Source organism: Microcaecilia unicolor, chromosome 2 (assembly GCF_901765095.1).
Source record: "Microcaecilia unicolor chromosome 2, aMicUni1.1, whole genome shotgun sequence".
In the NCBI taxonomy this organism is placed as follows: domain Eukaryota; kingdom Metazoa; phylum Chordata; class Amphibia; order Gymnophiona; family Siphonopidae; genus Microcaecilia; species Microcaecilia unicolor.
In genome coordinates, this window is record NC_044032.1 from 225987240 (window position 1) to 226002948 (window position 15709).

The window sequence follows — 15709 nt, forward strand, 5'->3', positions numbered from 1 at the left end:
CCCCTGCTTGTTCACATAGTACATGGCAACCTGATTGTCTGTTTGAATGAGTAGAATTTGGTTGTTCAGCCTATCCCTGAAAGCCTTTAGAGCATACCAGATCGCCCGCAGATCCAGAAAGTTGATTTGGAGATAAGTTTCATGAGCAGACCTTGTGTGAAGCCTGTCTAAATGTACTCCCCACCCTAGGCTGGATGGATCATCAGCACCTTCATGGGCTGTGGAATTTGGAACGGGAGTCTCAGAGTCAAATTGGATTGAATTATCCACCACAGTAGGGACTGAATCAGCTCTGGCAAAACTCAGATGACATCCTCTAGGTTCCCCATGATCTGACACCACTGGGAAGCTAGGGTCCACTGGGCAGTTCTCATGTGAAGATATGCCATGGGTGTCACATGAACAGTAGAGTCCATGTGGCCCAACAACCACAACATCTGTCGGGTTGTCTGTCTGGCAGCATTATTATGAAAATAGCCATATAGATGTCCTTGGAGAGCACAAGGGTAGCCTAGTGGTTAGTGCAATAGACTGTAAACCAATGGACACAGATTAAAATTCCACTGTAACTTTATTTTTTTTTTTTTGAAAATGTGATCCCTCCGGGAGCAGAAAAATGCCTACTGTTCTGAAAGTGCACCACTTCAACAGCCTTCAGACTTGCAGGTGTCTTATATCTTTAGGTACAGTAAGTAGTTTTCTGTTCCTGAAGGGATACCCTGGAAAATAAATTAATAGAATTAATGGGATTTGAACCTGTGTCCTTTGGTATACAGGCCACTGCATTTAGTGCTAAACTACTCTTCTGAGCTGCTTGCTGCTTTGTTGAGAATAGCCATAATAGCTGCAGCTGACATACAGCATAGTATTCCTTTCTCTTTTCACTTCCAGGGGAGAGGGAGGGGACAGCAACCATAGAGGGATTAAGGAGGTTTCATGACTTAATCCCTCCAATGGTCAGCTGCTCAATCACAGCACCTTTTTGTAACTTGGACGTGATTGAAACAGGTCTAGATAAAAATGTCCTTCTTTTTACACACAGATGTTTCTTCCTGTTCAAAATCGCTGTTGGCCGTCTTACTTTTGGGCTCTCCCTAGTCCTGCCCAAAACACGCCCACAACATGCCCCCATGCCAAAAATAACTACAGTTTTACGGGGGCAATTTTGAGTAACCTGCACAGGTGCAAAGTCTGTGGAGTACTTTTATAATTGTGAACGTTGTAAATATCTCCCATTGCCTCAGGTACTCACTTAGATTATAATCTCTTTGGGAAAGGGACATATTGGAGGTAATTCTATTAAGAAGGTGCCTGCATTTAAGAAGTTGCCTACATTTAGGCATCAAACATGCATTTAAACATTTAGAATACTAGCATATACACATATATGTGTGTACATATGTATGGGTATGCCAAATATGCGCACACATGTTATTCTATACATATGCTACATATACACAATTTAGATCTTGCATATGAGGGTAAGCTTGTGCATAGGTGAGTCTGGGCAGGATGCAAAGTTATGCACATAACTTATAGAATACTCTAAGTTACATGTTTATCTCTGGAACATAAGTGCACCTATTTTCTTTTATAGAATAGGCTCCTATATATAGACACCCCATTATAGAATTATACTCTTTCTAACTGAATATTTATCACCACTATACAGCACTGCATATGTTCAGTAGCACTACAGGAATGCATGTATTATTATTATTGTTTAAGGGTATAATTCTGTCCAGGGACCCTTTATTTGCTACTTTTGTGGCTTGGTTGGGCACTTGAAAATATGTATGTAAAACTGAAAATTACAGCTATGAGTGTATTTTCTTCTCCTAATCCAGTGGTTCCCAAACATGGTCCTGGAAGCACCCCAGCCAGTCAGGTTTTCAGAATATCCACCATGAATATTTATGAGAGAGAGATTTGCATTCACTGCCGCCACTGGATGCAAATCTCTCTTATGAATATTCATTGTGGATATCGTGAAAGCCTGATTGAAAGCTTTAGAAAATTCCTCTCCATAATGCAGGGGTATTTTTTGGGGTGAGGTTTGGTTGGGGGAGGCAACAATGTGCATAGTTTTGCATTTACAATACTCTACATGTTTTACATAGAAAATGTAGCCACAGGGGAGAAAAAAAAAAAACAGTTGCAGATCTTCACCAGAGCAAAAATATGCATGTTTGTTATGATTACTGGTACATACCCCAAGTGTAAAACATACTTCCTAGTTTGATTTTTGCTCCCTAAATGGTTAAGCTTTAGATTGTCAGGATATGCATACAGAATCTGCATGAGATAAATCTGAAATGCATTGCATCCATGTGTATTCACTGTGGATTACCTGAAATCCCAACTAACTTGAGGCACTTGAAGACTAATTGTGTACATCCTTGTTGTACATGCATATACATCCATTATCATCTGAAGAACACGCTCTGTACCTGGCATGTTGAGGTACTTGTTCCAGAAATAACATATCCTTCAGTGCATGATATTGTGATTGTTTTGTTGATGGTAAATTCAGTGTCAGAGAAAAGTATGTTGACTGTGTTTGTTGGACGTGAGCATTTTCTAGGAACACATGAAATACTCTCAGATGACCAATATCCATCTTCCAGACAAGTGTGCATATTTTGTTCTGAATTCATCACATACCCTTCTAGGCATCTGAAAAAGAAGAATACTTGAGTATATTTAATCACAGTTATCTCTGGCCACATGTGCACCATCAGATGTGAAACAGGGGGCAAAGAGGTCTTGAGAAGAAGAGGACAGCCAAACATTGTACTTGACACAGGTCTCATCAAATTGCAAAAATGCTATAATGACATGCTCTATTTTCTAAAGCAATTTATTTTTCTTACACATAGGTAATATGAATGATAGCCATCCATTGTTTCAGGGCTTAATTTGCAGACAAAATGGAAGTAGACCTGGGGGCGGGGCCAGGGCTGGAAGTGAACTTATTCCTACACATACTTTATTTCATTTGTGGATAAAAAATAAGCTGGTATGTACATATATTTGAAAAATTCGTGTATTTAATTGAAAAATGTTAAAGAATATCACCAATGGTAGTACAAATGTGCAACATTGTGAACAAAATCCTGAACTAATCAGTGTTTTTCTCCACATTTATACATTTGATACTACAATCACAACCACAGGCAGTCAGTGACTTGGCTGTTTGGTGAGACTAAAGTGGGGCAGAGCTTGAGTGAGGTTATGGGGCGAGGCTAGGGTATGGTATGGAGCAGGGCAGAAGAGCAAGTTAAAATCCTTGGGGTAGGGGGCAACACCTATGCCAGCAGCAAAGGAAACAGTGAGGCCTTTTGTACACAACAAGGAAGGAGAACTTTCACTGAGTGGCTCTTGTGCAGTAGCACCAACTGTCTCCCCCCCTCTTTCCCCCACTACCTTGGTTACTGATGGTAATATGCACAGTGAATACACTCCAGAAATTAGGTGCCAAAAATTAAAATAATGCTCCAAAATAACACAGCATATTAAATAGAACAATATTTGCAGTATTCTGTATTTTAACTCTTGGCTCCAAGTCAACCCTACCATTCCATTCCAGCATCTTCCTGTTGACCATGTGAACAGTAGTGTCCAGCAACAGTGTAACATAATTCTTGTGGTTAATGGCAACTATAAAATGATAAGTCTATCAGTTCTTTTTTAGGTAGGTTACCAAATGGCTACTAGATTTCAGATCTACTGGCCTTTAGTTTATTGTTGAGTTGCCAAACATGTTTGGAATGTATTTTATCTGTATTAGCAGTACCTAATGTTTAGAACAGCATTCTGAGAACCAGGGAAGCCAGGGTTCAAATCCTAGATTGTGTGCCACTCCTGAAGATTTTGGTGGGCAAATGTAGGCATGATCTCTGGGCTTAAGTGCTATTCTATAAACCACGCCTAACTTTTGAAGCAGTTTATAGAATACCGCTATGCGCTTTTTTTCAGCACCATTTATGGAATTCCCCCCTTAAAATTGCAGTTAGTGCATGCTAACAGGGTACCACAGAACGTGTTGAAGTGTTTTGAGGTATTTTGCCTGTTTGTCGTGGTAACCCATATGTTACCTATTTTTAAAAAATATTTTTAGGAGGGGCATGTCATGGGCAGAGAGCAGCATTCCCATATTATTCAGCTAGCATATCAATATTGGTGCACACTAACTGGTTAATGTAGGGTTAATGCGAAAACGCTTAGAGCCTTCTATATTGGAGTCAGTATGTGCTCCCATGATAATTTTTTGCAGGTACCTCACGCTAATGGGAAACATTAAACAAAAAAGAAAAAGCCCTACAAAAATACAGCATTAAATGCATTCTTAGCATGCGGAAAAGTCTAGCACTAGAATGTGCTAAGCCCAGTTATTACTGCACTTTAATAAATGGGTCCCTTTGCTGTCTGGCCATTTAATTTTTCTAACTATGTTGGTCTCATTCTTTGATTACTGCTCGTCTGTCCTGGGGACTAAGTGATTCATTTCACAGAAGTATTGGTGGCCTACACTCGACCATGATGTTGCCGCTTGCCCGGAGTGTGCCCAGCATAAGGCCAATCGTCAAAGACCCCAGGGTCTCCTTGTGCCTCTACCAGTGCCTGAGAAACCATGGACCCATATAGCCATGGACTTCATTACTGATCTTCCTACATCTGAAGGACACACAGCCATTTGGGTTATGGTAGACCGGTTTTCTAAAATGACACACTTTGTATCCATGTTTAGCCTCCCTTCGGCTTTGAAACTGGTTCAGCACTTCATCATGGCTATTTTTCATCTCTACAGGCTACCAGAATCGATCACGTCTGGCCATAGAGTTCAATTTGTGTCTAAGTTTTGGCGAGCCTTGAATCAGGCCCTTGGTGTGAAGCTAAATTTCTCCTCAGGATATCACCCACAATCTAAAGGTCAAACGGAACGCATCAATCAATGCTTGAAATAATTTCAGAGAATGTATATTACTGATCACCATGACAACTGGAGTCAGTTGCTTCCTTGGGCAGAGTTTGCCCATAAATATAGAGTGAGCTTGGCTACAGGAGCTTCCCCATTCTACATTGTGTATGGATGACATCCTTGCAGACCGTTTCCATTGAAAACTAACTCAGATGTCCCAGTGGCTGCCAAAGCGGTAACCTCCCTCCAGTCCATTTGGTCTTCCGTCCAGAAGACACTTCAATTAACCTCTGCTCGCATGAAGCGTCAAGCGGATAAGCATTGGAGATTGGAGCCCCAATTCCAGCTTGGCGACTTGGTTTGGTTGTCTACTCGTAATCTTCGACTGAAGACTCCTTCCTCTCGATTTGCGCCATGATTTGTGGGCCCTTACCCTATCCTGAGACAAGTTAATCCAGTCTGCTATCAGCTTAAACTGCCGCCCACTCTGCAGGTACACATTTCATGTGTGCTTGCTCAAACCTGTGGTTCTAAGAAAAGGTTCTTTGCTCACTTTGCCTTTTAGTCCTGCTATATCAACCTCTCAAGGGGAATATGAAGTCCGTGACATCCTTGATGCTCGGTGCCTCCGGGGACAACTTCAGTATCTCATTTCCTGGAAAGGGTACGGACCAGCGGAAAATTCCTGGGAAGACGCTACTCATGTGCATGATCCAGTATTGGTCAGACATTTCCATCGCCTCTTTCCTCATAAGCCTAAACCCCGGTCCCGAGGTAGAGGGGGCCCTTGAAGGGGGGTGATGTTATGATTCTACTGAGACAGGCGGCAGGGGAATGACTGGGACTCGCTTCTGATTGTCCTGTCAAGAATTGAGCTGATGTCTGAAGCAGCAGATGTCAGAAGTCAGACCTTATTTAAACACCTCTCCCTACAGTGGACGCTCTAGCGTTATTTCCTCTCAGCTGAACTCTGGTTCTCTTGTTTAGTCTGTGCTCGTGGCACAGTGTGTATTCTTTGGAGTTTGCTTCCTCTTCTGTTTGTTTGAGGTCTCTGTGTATGCTGGTTGTAACCAGCATTTCCTTGATTGTTTCACTGTAGTGCAGATGGGTCTGTTGTCTCTCCTCTGCCTGGTTTCTCCCTGCCTGGCTTTGGTGTTGATTTGTCCGTGGTAAGCTCGTTCCTGCTTTGTTTGTTTAGTTTCCCTCTTCTCTGCTTTAACCCTTTATGTGCAGTGCTTGGTATTTGTCTTTTGTGAGCCCTGCCTCTTTTAGGCAGCCTTCCTCTGGTATTTGCTTTAACCCTTTCTGTTCTCTTGTGTGCCCTGCTTCTTTACTGTCTTTATATTTGAAAGCACCCTTTCTCTGTAGTCTGCTTTTGTTTGTTATTTTGCTGTGGGCTGTGGCCCTTTTCTTGTGTGTATTTGAAGGCAGTCTTTCCCTCTGTTCTGCTTTTACTCTGGGTGCCCTGTGTTTGTTATTTGACTTTGGGGAGCTCTGTCCTCCTTTTCTGCTGTAGTTAGTTAGAAGCTGCATAAGTACATAAGTACATAAGTAATGCCACACTGGGAAAAGACCAAGGGTCCATCGAGCCCAGCATCCTGTCCACGACAGTGGCCAATCCAGGCCAAGGGCACCTGGCAAGCTTCCCAAACGTACAAACATTCCACACATGTTATTCCTGGAATCTTGGATCTTTCCAAGTCCGTTTAGTAGCGGTTTATGGACTTGTCCTTTAGGAAACCGTCCAACCCCTTTTTAAACTCTGCTAAGCTAACCGCCTTCACCACTTTCTCCGGCAACGAATTCCAGAGTTTAATTACACGTTGGGTGAAGAAAAATTTCTCCGATTTGTTTCAAATTTACTACACTGTAGTTTCATCGCATGCCCCCTAGTCCTAGTATTTTTGGAAAGCGTGAACAGAAGCTTCACATCCACCTGTTCCACTCCACTCATTATTTTATATACCTCTATCATGTCTCCCCTCAGCCGTCTCTTCTCCAAGCTGTATAGCCCTAGCCTCCTTAGTCTTTCTTCATAGGGAAGTCGTCCCATCCCCGCTATCATTTTAGTCGCCCTTCGCTGCACCTTTTCCAATTCTACTATATCTTTCTTGAGATGCGGCGACCAGAATTGAACACAATACTCAAGGTGCGGTCGCACCATGGAGCGATACAACGGCATTATAACATCCTCACACCTGTTTTCCATACCTTTCCTAATAATACCCAACATTCTATTCGCTTTCTTAGCCGCAGCAGCACACTGAGCAGAAGGTTTCAGTGTGTTATCGACGACGACACCCAGATCCCTTTCTTGGTCCGTAACTCCTAACGTGGAACCTTGCATGACGTAGCTATAATTCGGGTTCTTTTTTCCCACATGCATCACCTTGCACTTGCTCACATTAAACATCATCTGCCATTTAGCCGCCCAGTCTCCCAGTCTCGTAAGGTCCTCTTGTAATTTTTCACAATCCTGTCGTGATTTAACGACTTTGAATAACTTTGTGTCATCAGCAAATTTAATTACCTCGCTAGTTACTCCCATCTCTAAATCATTTATAAATATATTAAAAAGCAGCGGTCCTAGCACGGACCCCTGAGGAACCCCACTAACTACACTTCTCCATTGTGAATACTGCCCATTTAACCCCACTCTCTGTTTCCTATCCTTCAACCAGTTTTTAATCCACAATAGGACATTTCCTCCTATCCCATGACCCTCCAATTTCCTCTGTAGCCTTTCATGAGGTACCTTGTCAAACGCCTTTTGAAAATCCAGATACACAATATCAACCGACTCCCCTTTGTCCACATGTTTGTTCACTCCTTCAAAGAATTGAAGTAAATTGGTCAGGCAAGATTTCCCCACACAAAAGCCATGCTGACTTGGTCTCAGTAATCCATGTCCTTGGATGTGCTCTGTAATTTTGTTTTTAATAATAGCCTCTACCATTTTCCCAGGCACCGACGTCAGACTCACCGGTCTATAATTTCCCGGATCTCCCCTGGAGCCTTTTTTAAAAATGGGCGTTACATTGGCCACCCTCCAATCTTCCAGTACCACGCTCGATTTTAAGGATAAGTTGCATATCACTAGCAGTAGCTCCGCAAGCTCGTTTTTCAGTTCTATCAGTACTCTAGGATGAATGCCTGCCTTTTCTTTCTGTCCGCTTCTGCCCTTTGCGTACTCTGTTTGATTTGGCCCTGGTGGGTCCTGGCCCTCCTCCACCTTTGGAATTCTAGCAGCCTTTTCCGTCAGTCTGTTTTTCCTACTCAGCCATTTCTGCGGAGCTTCACTCTTTTAGGTTCTGAGTGTCCTGCTCTGACCCTGGCTTTCCCTTTTTCCCTGTGAATTCTGCCCTCTGCTACCTGGGTTACTGTGTAGCCTTTGTTTGTATTCTCTCCCTCTGGTTGTAGTCTGTATCCACCAGTTCTGTCTGTCGCCCTTCCCTTTGTGTCACTGCCTGGCGCTCTGTGCGCTGCTTGAGCTCCAGTCCCTTCTGGGACCCCTTGTTGTTCTTTTCCCTTCTCTAGTGTATGATTCAGTTCCAGTTCAGCCTTGTGGCCCATAAGCTTGGACTCTGTATGAGTGGGTTCCCAATCGGCCTTGCAGCCCACCTGAGTAGTCTATTTCCCTTTTCTGGTGGTGCTTGTTGATTTTCCTGAGTGTGCGGGGCTTTGTGGCCCATGGTATTGCATAGCGCCTGTTTGGTCTACCCTAGGCCTTGGCCAAGGTCCTTCCTAAGCCTCGGCCTGGGTACAAAGGCTCATGATCTGATTAACACTCTCAATGGAGAAACGTGAATAGTGGAGTGACGCAGGGAACAATGCTATTTGATGTATTTATAAATGATCTGAAAATTGCAACAACAAGTGAGGTGATGATGACACAAAACTATGCAATGCTGTTAAAACACATGCAGACTGTGAAAAACTGCAAGAAGACCATAGAAAATTGGAAGAACTAGACATCCAAATGGCACATGAAATTTAATGTGGACAAATGAAGTGATGCACATTGGGAAGAACACAGTTATCTGATGCTAGGGTCCATCTTAGGGGGCAGCACCCAAGAAAAAGATCTAGGTGTTGTTGTAGATAATACTTAGGAAAGGAATGGTACATGAGACTGAGAATACTCTTGGGTGCGACCTCACCTAGAGCAGGGGTAGGCAACTCCGGTCCTCGAGAGCTGCAGGCAGGTCAGGTTTTCAGGATATCCACAATGAATATGCAGGAGATAGATTTGCAAGCACTGCTTCCATGGTATGCAAATCTATCTCCTGCATATTCATTGTGGGTATCCTGAAAACCTGACCTGCCTGCGGCTCTCGAGGACCAGAGTTGCCTACCCCTGACCTAGAGTACTGCATTCAGTTCTGGTCACCTATATTAAAAAAGATATCGCAGATACTGAAACTCGAGGAAGGATAGGGACAGGGCTACAGATGGTAGACAGGACGCATAAGGACACAGGAGGATGGTGGACATGGTGAGAGAAAAAATATCAAATGGAAAGAAGACACTGCATAAAACAGAAGACACTGGAACCAAAGCGAATAGAAAAACTAAATGATCAGAAAACAAAGGTAGAAAAAAGTATTTTATTCAGAATTATTTGGAATATGTCAGCTTTTTGAAATGTGCATCTGTGATATTTTGCATGTAAGTTTCAAATTTTTTGGTATTGCTGCATGCTGAGTTTGACGTCTTGAGTTAACTTTCCAGTTCAGTATTTTTGCATTCATATTTTTTGATTTCTAGTTCCTTGTGTCATGTCTGTTATGTCATGTGTTTTTCATGTGTGATCACGGTGCAGTATTCTGCTAGCGTGTAGAATTTGCAGCCCTTTTTGTTTTGCTTTTTTTTCATGAGGTAGTGTATTGGTGTTTTAGAGTCTGGTGTAATTACAGTTCTGCCTTTTCACGCATATCTCATACATATTCATTATGGTTATTCCCAAAAAAAGCCAGTTCTTTTTCCCTTCCTTCCTTCCTCCACATTAGCATATTCATTTGCATATATATAATATATATATATATATGCAAATGAATATGCTAATATGCTCCGCCCCATCCTTTGCCCCCCCAAATGAAACAGTCAAACTACACCCATGCTAGAGGGTGTGGCAGGAGAGTTTGAAGTGGGTCAGAGAGCACTTGGAGTGTGGCTGCTGTGTGTGACCGCATTGTCTTCGGTTGTGGGACAGAGTCAGCTTCTGTTTGTTGCTGCTGTGTTTCACCAAGTTGGTAGGGAGAGGTGAGCACTGGTGTCACTGCATTGCACCTGTAGTGTGGGGAAATGGCTTACATGTTGGAGGAAGAGGGGAGGCACCGCAGGAGGTACTGACGCCCCAGAGTTTTCAGGCCCTGTAGCAGTTTCCTAGACCTCACTGACCTGCAGTGTCTCACTAGGTACCGGTTTGATAGGGCTGCCATTCAGTACCTTTGTGACCAGCTCCAACCCCTCCTGTAGCCCAGGACCTGTAGGAACAACCCCATCCCTGTGCACCTAAAGATCACTGCTTCTCTATCTTTTCTGGCCACTGGGAGATTCCAGTCTGTCCTATCTGTGAACACGGGTCTCACCCAGGCTTCCATTTCTAACTGCCTCACCCAGTTCCTTGATGCCTTCTTTACCCACACCTCTGAGTACATCACCTTCCCCACCACCCCTCAGGCCCTGCAGAACAACATGGCTGACTTCTACACCATAGCTCGCTTCCCCTCGGTCATAGGCGCCATTGACTGCACACATGTCACACTCAGCCCCCCCCCCCCCCCCCCCCCCGGGCACGAGAGGCTACTTACAGGAACAGGAAAGCATTCCACTCACTCAATATGCAAGTTGTGTGTGACACCCGGGGGAGATTCTAGACGTGTGTGCCCGATACCCAGGTTCCACCCATGACGCCTATATATTGCAGCACTCAGGAATCTTCCGCAGGTTTGACCAAGAGGAGATCACTGGCGGATGGCTCCTAGGTAAGTGCAGCATGGATCTGCCCAAACTATACCTCCACCACCGGGCAACCCTCAGCACTGTCTCCCTTCAGCTCACTCCACAACCCACTATTCCCTCCCCCACCACCTCCTCAAGGTACCCACTTCAAAAAATACACACTCATCTTTCTCATCCTGCTTCTCCCCAAAGGTGGCAGAGGCTACCCACAGTGGAGTTGGCTCATGACCCCCATAGTGCACCCACAAACAGGGTCAGAGGAGAACTACAACAGTAGACATCGGACCACACGTGGCATTATCGAGCGCACCTTTGGACAATTTAAGAACAGGTTCCGATGTCTGGACCATTCTGGTGGGGATCTCCTGTACAGCCCCCAAAAGGTGGCAAAGATATTCCTGGCCTGCTGCATGCTACATAATTTGGCAATGTGCAGAGGACGGGCCCTCCCAGAAGAGCCACAGCAACCACAGCAGCAGGCCCCAGATGAAGAGGATGAGGAGCAGAGCAGAGTGCACACCAGCTGGGGGTCAGAGCCAGGCAAAGACTCATCAAGACAAGTTTTGTGTGAGAGTAAGTTGACATTTACTGCTATCACATAGTACATACACACCACCACCTCTCTCACAACCATCACCCGCTCTGTGCATATTCCCCTCCCTCCAACCCTCAAACTCCTTCCCACCTCCCAGCACCCCCCCAGCATGTCTCATCACTTTCCCCACTCCCTACCCTGGCCCTGTCCCCTACTACCCCTCCCACCATGTTCCTTTGCAGCTGGTGCTGCTCTGAGAGTCCTCCTCTGATGAGCTCCCACTCTCCTCCTCTGTGTCCACAAGGCAGTCCAGCCACCTTGTGGTCTGTGGCTTACCCTGCAACCTGGGCACAGGACCCAGAAGGGGAGCTGGTGTGGTGGCTGCTGGACCAATGGCTGGGGGGGCTGAGGATCTCAAGCTCCTCTTCTTTGCGGGAGGTTGCTGTGCAGTGGTGGAAGTAGACTCCATTTGTTGCTGCATCAGGGCTGTACTAGGTGCTTTCAGGTCATGGCGTAGTACCTCATTACTGTGCTCCAGCCATTGGAGCTGCTGTACCACTTCACGTTGGGCCTGTACCGCTTCCCTTTGCAGTACAACGTGCTGCGACGTCAGACTCCGAACTGGATTCAATCAACAGTGTTACTTACAGCATGGCCACGGAGGAGTCGGACGAAGAAGAAATATGAAGACTTCGGGTCGGCTGGCGGGGGTTGGGGTCCCCCACCAGCGGAAGAAATATTTTTAAAGGCAGGAGGAAGCGGACCTCGGCTGGTGGGGGTTGGGTCCCCCGCCAGCAAAGGTAAGCAGTGGGGGAGGGTTGACAGCGGGAGCGGGGGCCAGGGTGAAATCTGCAGGGGCCCAGGCCCCTGTGGCCCCACGCAGATATGCCCCTGCTTCCAGCATGTTCTGGCTTGGTTGTAATTCTTGAGGCAAGTTCCAGGGAAGAGGAGTGACCCTAGTTCAGACACTTCCTGTGTTGTAAGAAGCTTCAAGTCTATGCCTCCAGGGATTATGATATTGTGTGAGAGGTAACTGAAGACTGCCAAGGTAGGCTAATTATCCCTTGGCTGTTGGAACTCTGAAGTCATGTCTGGGACAGGCTACTGGAAATGTGATTATGCTTGAGAAAGCTTATTGCATATTCAAGTGTGGAGCCATATCAGGGACAGGTTATGGGAACTGTGATTATGCTTGAGACACATCTCGTCAACAAGGCCTACAAAGAGAACCCATAGCCTTACAAAACTACCTCACTAATCCACCCAGTTATTAAAGTCCACCTTCTATCCTACCTAACACCTCCCTTCTCTCTTCCCTTACCTAATCTTTGTACAATACTAATTGTATCTGATAACATGGAATGATTATGTCATAACCAAACTCTGTAAGCCACATTGAGCCTGCAAATAGGTGGGAAAATGTGGGATACAAATGCAATAAATAAATAAATAAATAAATAAAGCTTGGAGCTGTGTCAGCGACAGTCTACTGAAAACTGTGATTGTGCTCGAAAGACTGTAATAGAAGCACCAAGCCTGTGAGGCAACAAGGCCGGCAAGTTCCATTTGCATAAATAAATAACAAGCTTTGAATGTTCTCTGCAACCTGTTACCACACTGTGTGAGGTCCTGTAGCCAGCCGCTAATCTGGGCTACCAAACACAACAATAGTGAAAAAAGCCTTTTCACTTATTCTGATTACAGGAATTTCCTTAAAAGATGGAATCAGAAAAAAGGTTCTGTCCTCTGACCCAAACCAATAGGGAGGAACATAGAGACATCTAGGTCTGAGATCATGACTGGGTTTAAAAGCTAGAATTGGGATCCAAAACAGCTCAGCAAATGAATGGTAAAGTTGTCCTCAGTAAACTTTCTTGGAAAATATACAAAGCAGATCGTTGATGGATAAAAATGATTTTAATAATAAATTAGAATATGCATACAATAGCCCAAATAAATCATTTTTATCCATCAACCAAAATCATTTTTATCCATCAACGATCTGCTTTGTATATTTTCCATCTTGGAGCTTGCAGATCGTCTGCCTCGTTGTTTCCTCAGTAAACTTTCTCCAGTACATTAAAAAATTTCTGTTTACAGGAAGTTCAAACTGCAAATTGTAATAGTGACAATCTAAGGAGGTAATTCTATAATTTGCAGGTATTCCAATGCCATATGCTTAAGTGCCAATTTTATAATGGCATTTTGGCACCAAGATTCTGTTATAGAATACTAGCCTAAGGTTGGCACTGGCGCACCTACGTGGAGGTGCACCCTCTTATGCCATATCAACGGCAGGCATAAGCTGGTGCACCTAGATGCAAAACGTGACATGCGTGGTATATAGTTTGCTATAAATTATGTGTGTACCTGGGAGACATGCCCCTGGCCTGCCCATGTATGTGTCTCCCCTTGCAGTTAGACAGTACAGCACTTAGTACACGTGGAGGGGCATAATCGAACGTGAACGCCCATCTTCATGGGCGTCTATGTCCGAGAACAGGTACGTGAAGGGGCGGGACAGACCGTATTTTCGGAAAAAATGGGCGTCCATCTTTTTTTTCGATAATACAGTTTGTGCCGGGCAAATGCATCGGATTTCAGCTGGGCGGTTTCGTTTTCCAGTGATAATGGAAACTGAAGGCGCCCAGCTCAAAAAATGAACAAATCCAAGGCATTGGGTCGTGGGAGGGGCCAGGATTCGTAGTGCACTGGTCCCCCTCACATGCCAGGACACCAGCCGGGCACCCTATGGGGCACTTGTAAAAAGTAAAAACAAAAATTAAATACCTCCCAGGTCCATAGCTCCCTTCCTTTGGGTGCTGAACCCCTCAAATCCCCCCCCAAAACCCACTGCCCACAACTCTACACCATTACCATAGCCCTTATGGCTGAAGAGGGGCACCTACACGTGGGTACAGTGGGTTTTGGGGGCGGTTTGGAGGCCTCCCATTTACCAGCACAAGTGTAACAGGTAGGGGGGGATGGGCCTGGGTCCACCTGCCTGAAGTGCACTGCACCCACTAAGAACTGCTCCAGGGACCTCCATACTGCTGTGATGGAGCTGGGTATGGCATTTGAGGGTGGCATACAGGCTGGAAAAAAAAGTTTTTAAAGTTTGTTATTTTATGGTGGGAGGGGGGTTAGTGACCACTGGGGGAGTCAGGGGTGATCATCCCCGATTCCCTCCGGTGGTCATGTGGTCATTTAGGGTACTTGTTTGTGGAAAAAAAGGGTCCAAAAAATGACCCAAATTCACGGTAAAAACGCCTTTCTTTTTTCGATTATCGGCCGAGGGCGCCCATCTCTCCTCGGCTGATAACCACGCCCCAGTCCCACCTTCACCACGTCTCTGACACGCCCCCGTCAACTTTGCCCGTTTCCGTGACAGATTGCAGTTGAAGACGCCCAAAATTGGCTTTCGATTATACCGATTTGGGGCGCCCACGGGAGAAAGGCGCCCATCTCCCGATTTGGGTCGAAATCTGGGCGCCCATCACTTTCGAAAATAAGGCGGATAGGTGCCTACTGGTCAATTGAGGGTGCCCTTGATGCACCTACATTTAGATGCCACTTTACAGAATTGCCCACTATACTCTTAGGCCTCTAGCAAGAACTTATTTGGCATTTTCTCAACTTGGGAAATAATTTTTTAACTAAACTGAATGTCTAGGACAGCATTTTTATCTTATATACTTGCCTCATGTAAAAAAAGTATACTTTAAGCTGTATTCAGGGAAGAAGTTTGGGCAGATTTATGATTTCCCCACATATTTTATAATTGCAGAGCAGGAATGGGATCAGCACTTATGCTTGTAGTTTACAAAACACACTCTTTAGCACTGATACTTACCAGGTCCCCTTTTATACAGTGAAACCTGTTTACTAAAACCACGTTAAAGGTGTTAGCACAGTTTACCAAATCTAGCCCTTTATGCACTAACTCTGACCCATTTCTCCTCTCTACCAAAGTGTTAGCAACATGCTATTTTTAATTCTTAGCATTCCTGAGCACATTTACACTGCCAAGACTACCTGACAAAACCCCAAACGTTTTCAATTGGTCTCTGATTCTGACTTAGCTATAAGCCCCATTCTTACACTTTGCTTTAATGCTGGTTTCTGCTGCGGCTAAGATCACTGTATAAAGCTGTACTCACAGCTTTAACAGATCACTAAAGGATGCCAGGAATATTGTTAACACTGAGTCATCCTTTCATTTAAAGATGCTCAAGGTAAAAAAAGTCAGTAGCTTCATTTTTTTGGTTAAAAGAGAAATGGAGAGGGAG

The 15709-nt window shown here is 44.7% G+C and overlaps 1 protein-coding gene across 3 annotated transcripts in view; it reads right to left on the reverse strand.

The window, feature by feature from the left end:
• The window catches only part of SVEP1 (sushi, von Willebrand factor type A, EGF and pentraxin domain containing 1), a 538231-nt gene that overhangs the window by 109968 nt on the left and 412554 nt on the right, over window positions 1-15709 (reverse strand). For all 3 annotated transcript variants that reach the window (XM_030193745.1, XM_030193746.1, XM_030193744.1), the window contains one exon: window positions 2451-2676. In XM_030193745.1, coding sequence (XP_030049605.1) covers window positions 2451-2676 — 226 coding nt within the window. The remainder of the gene's footprint in view (window positions 1-2450; window positions 2677-15709) is intronic.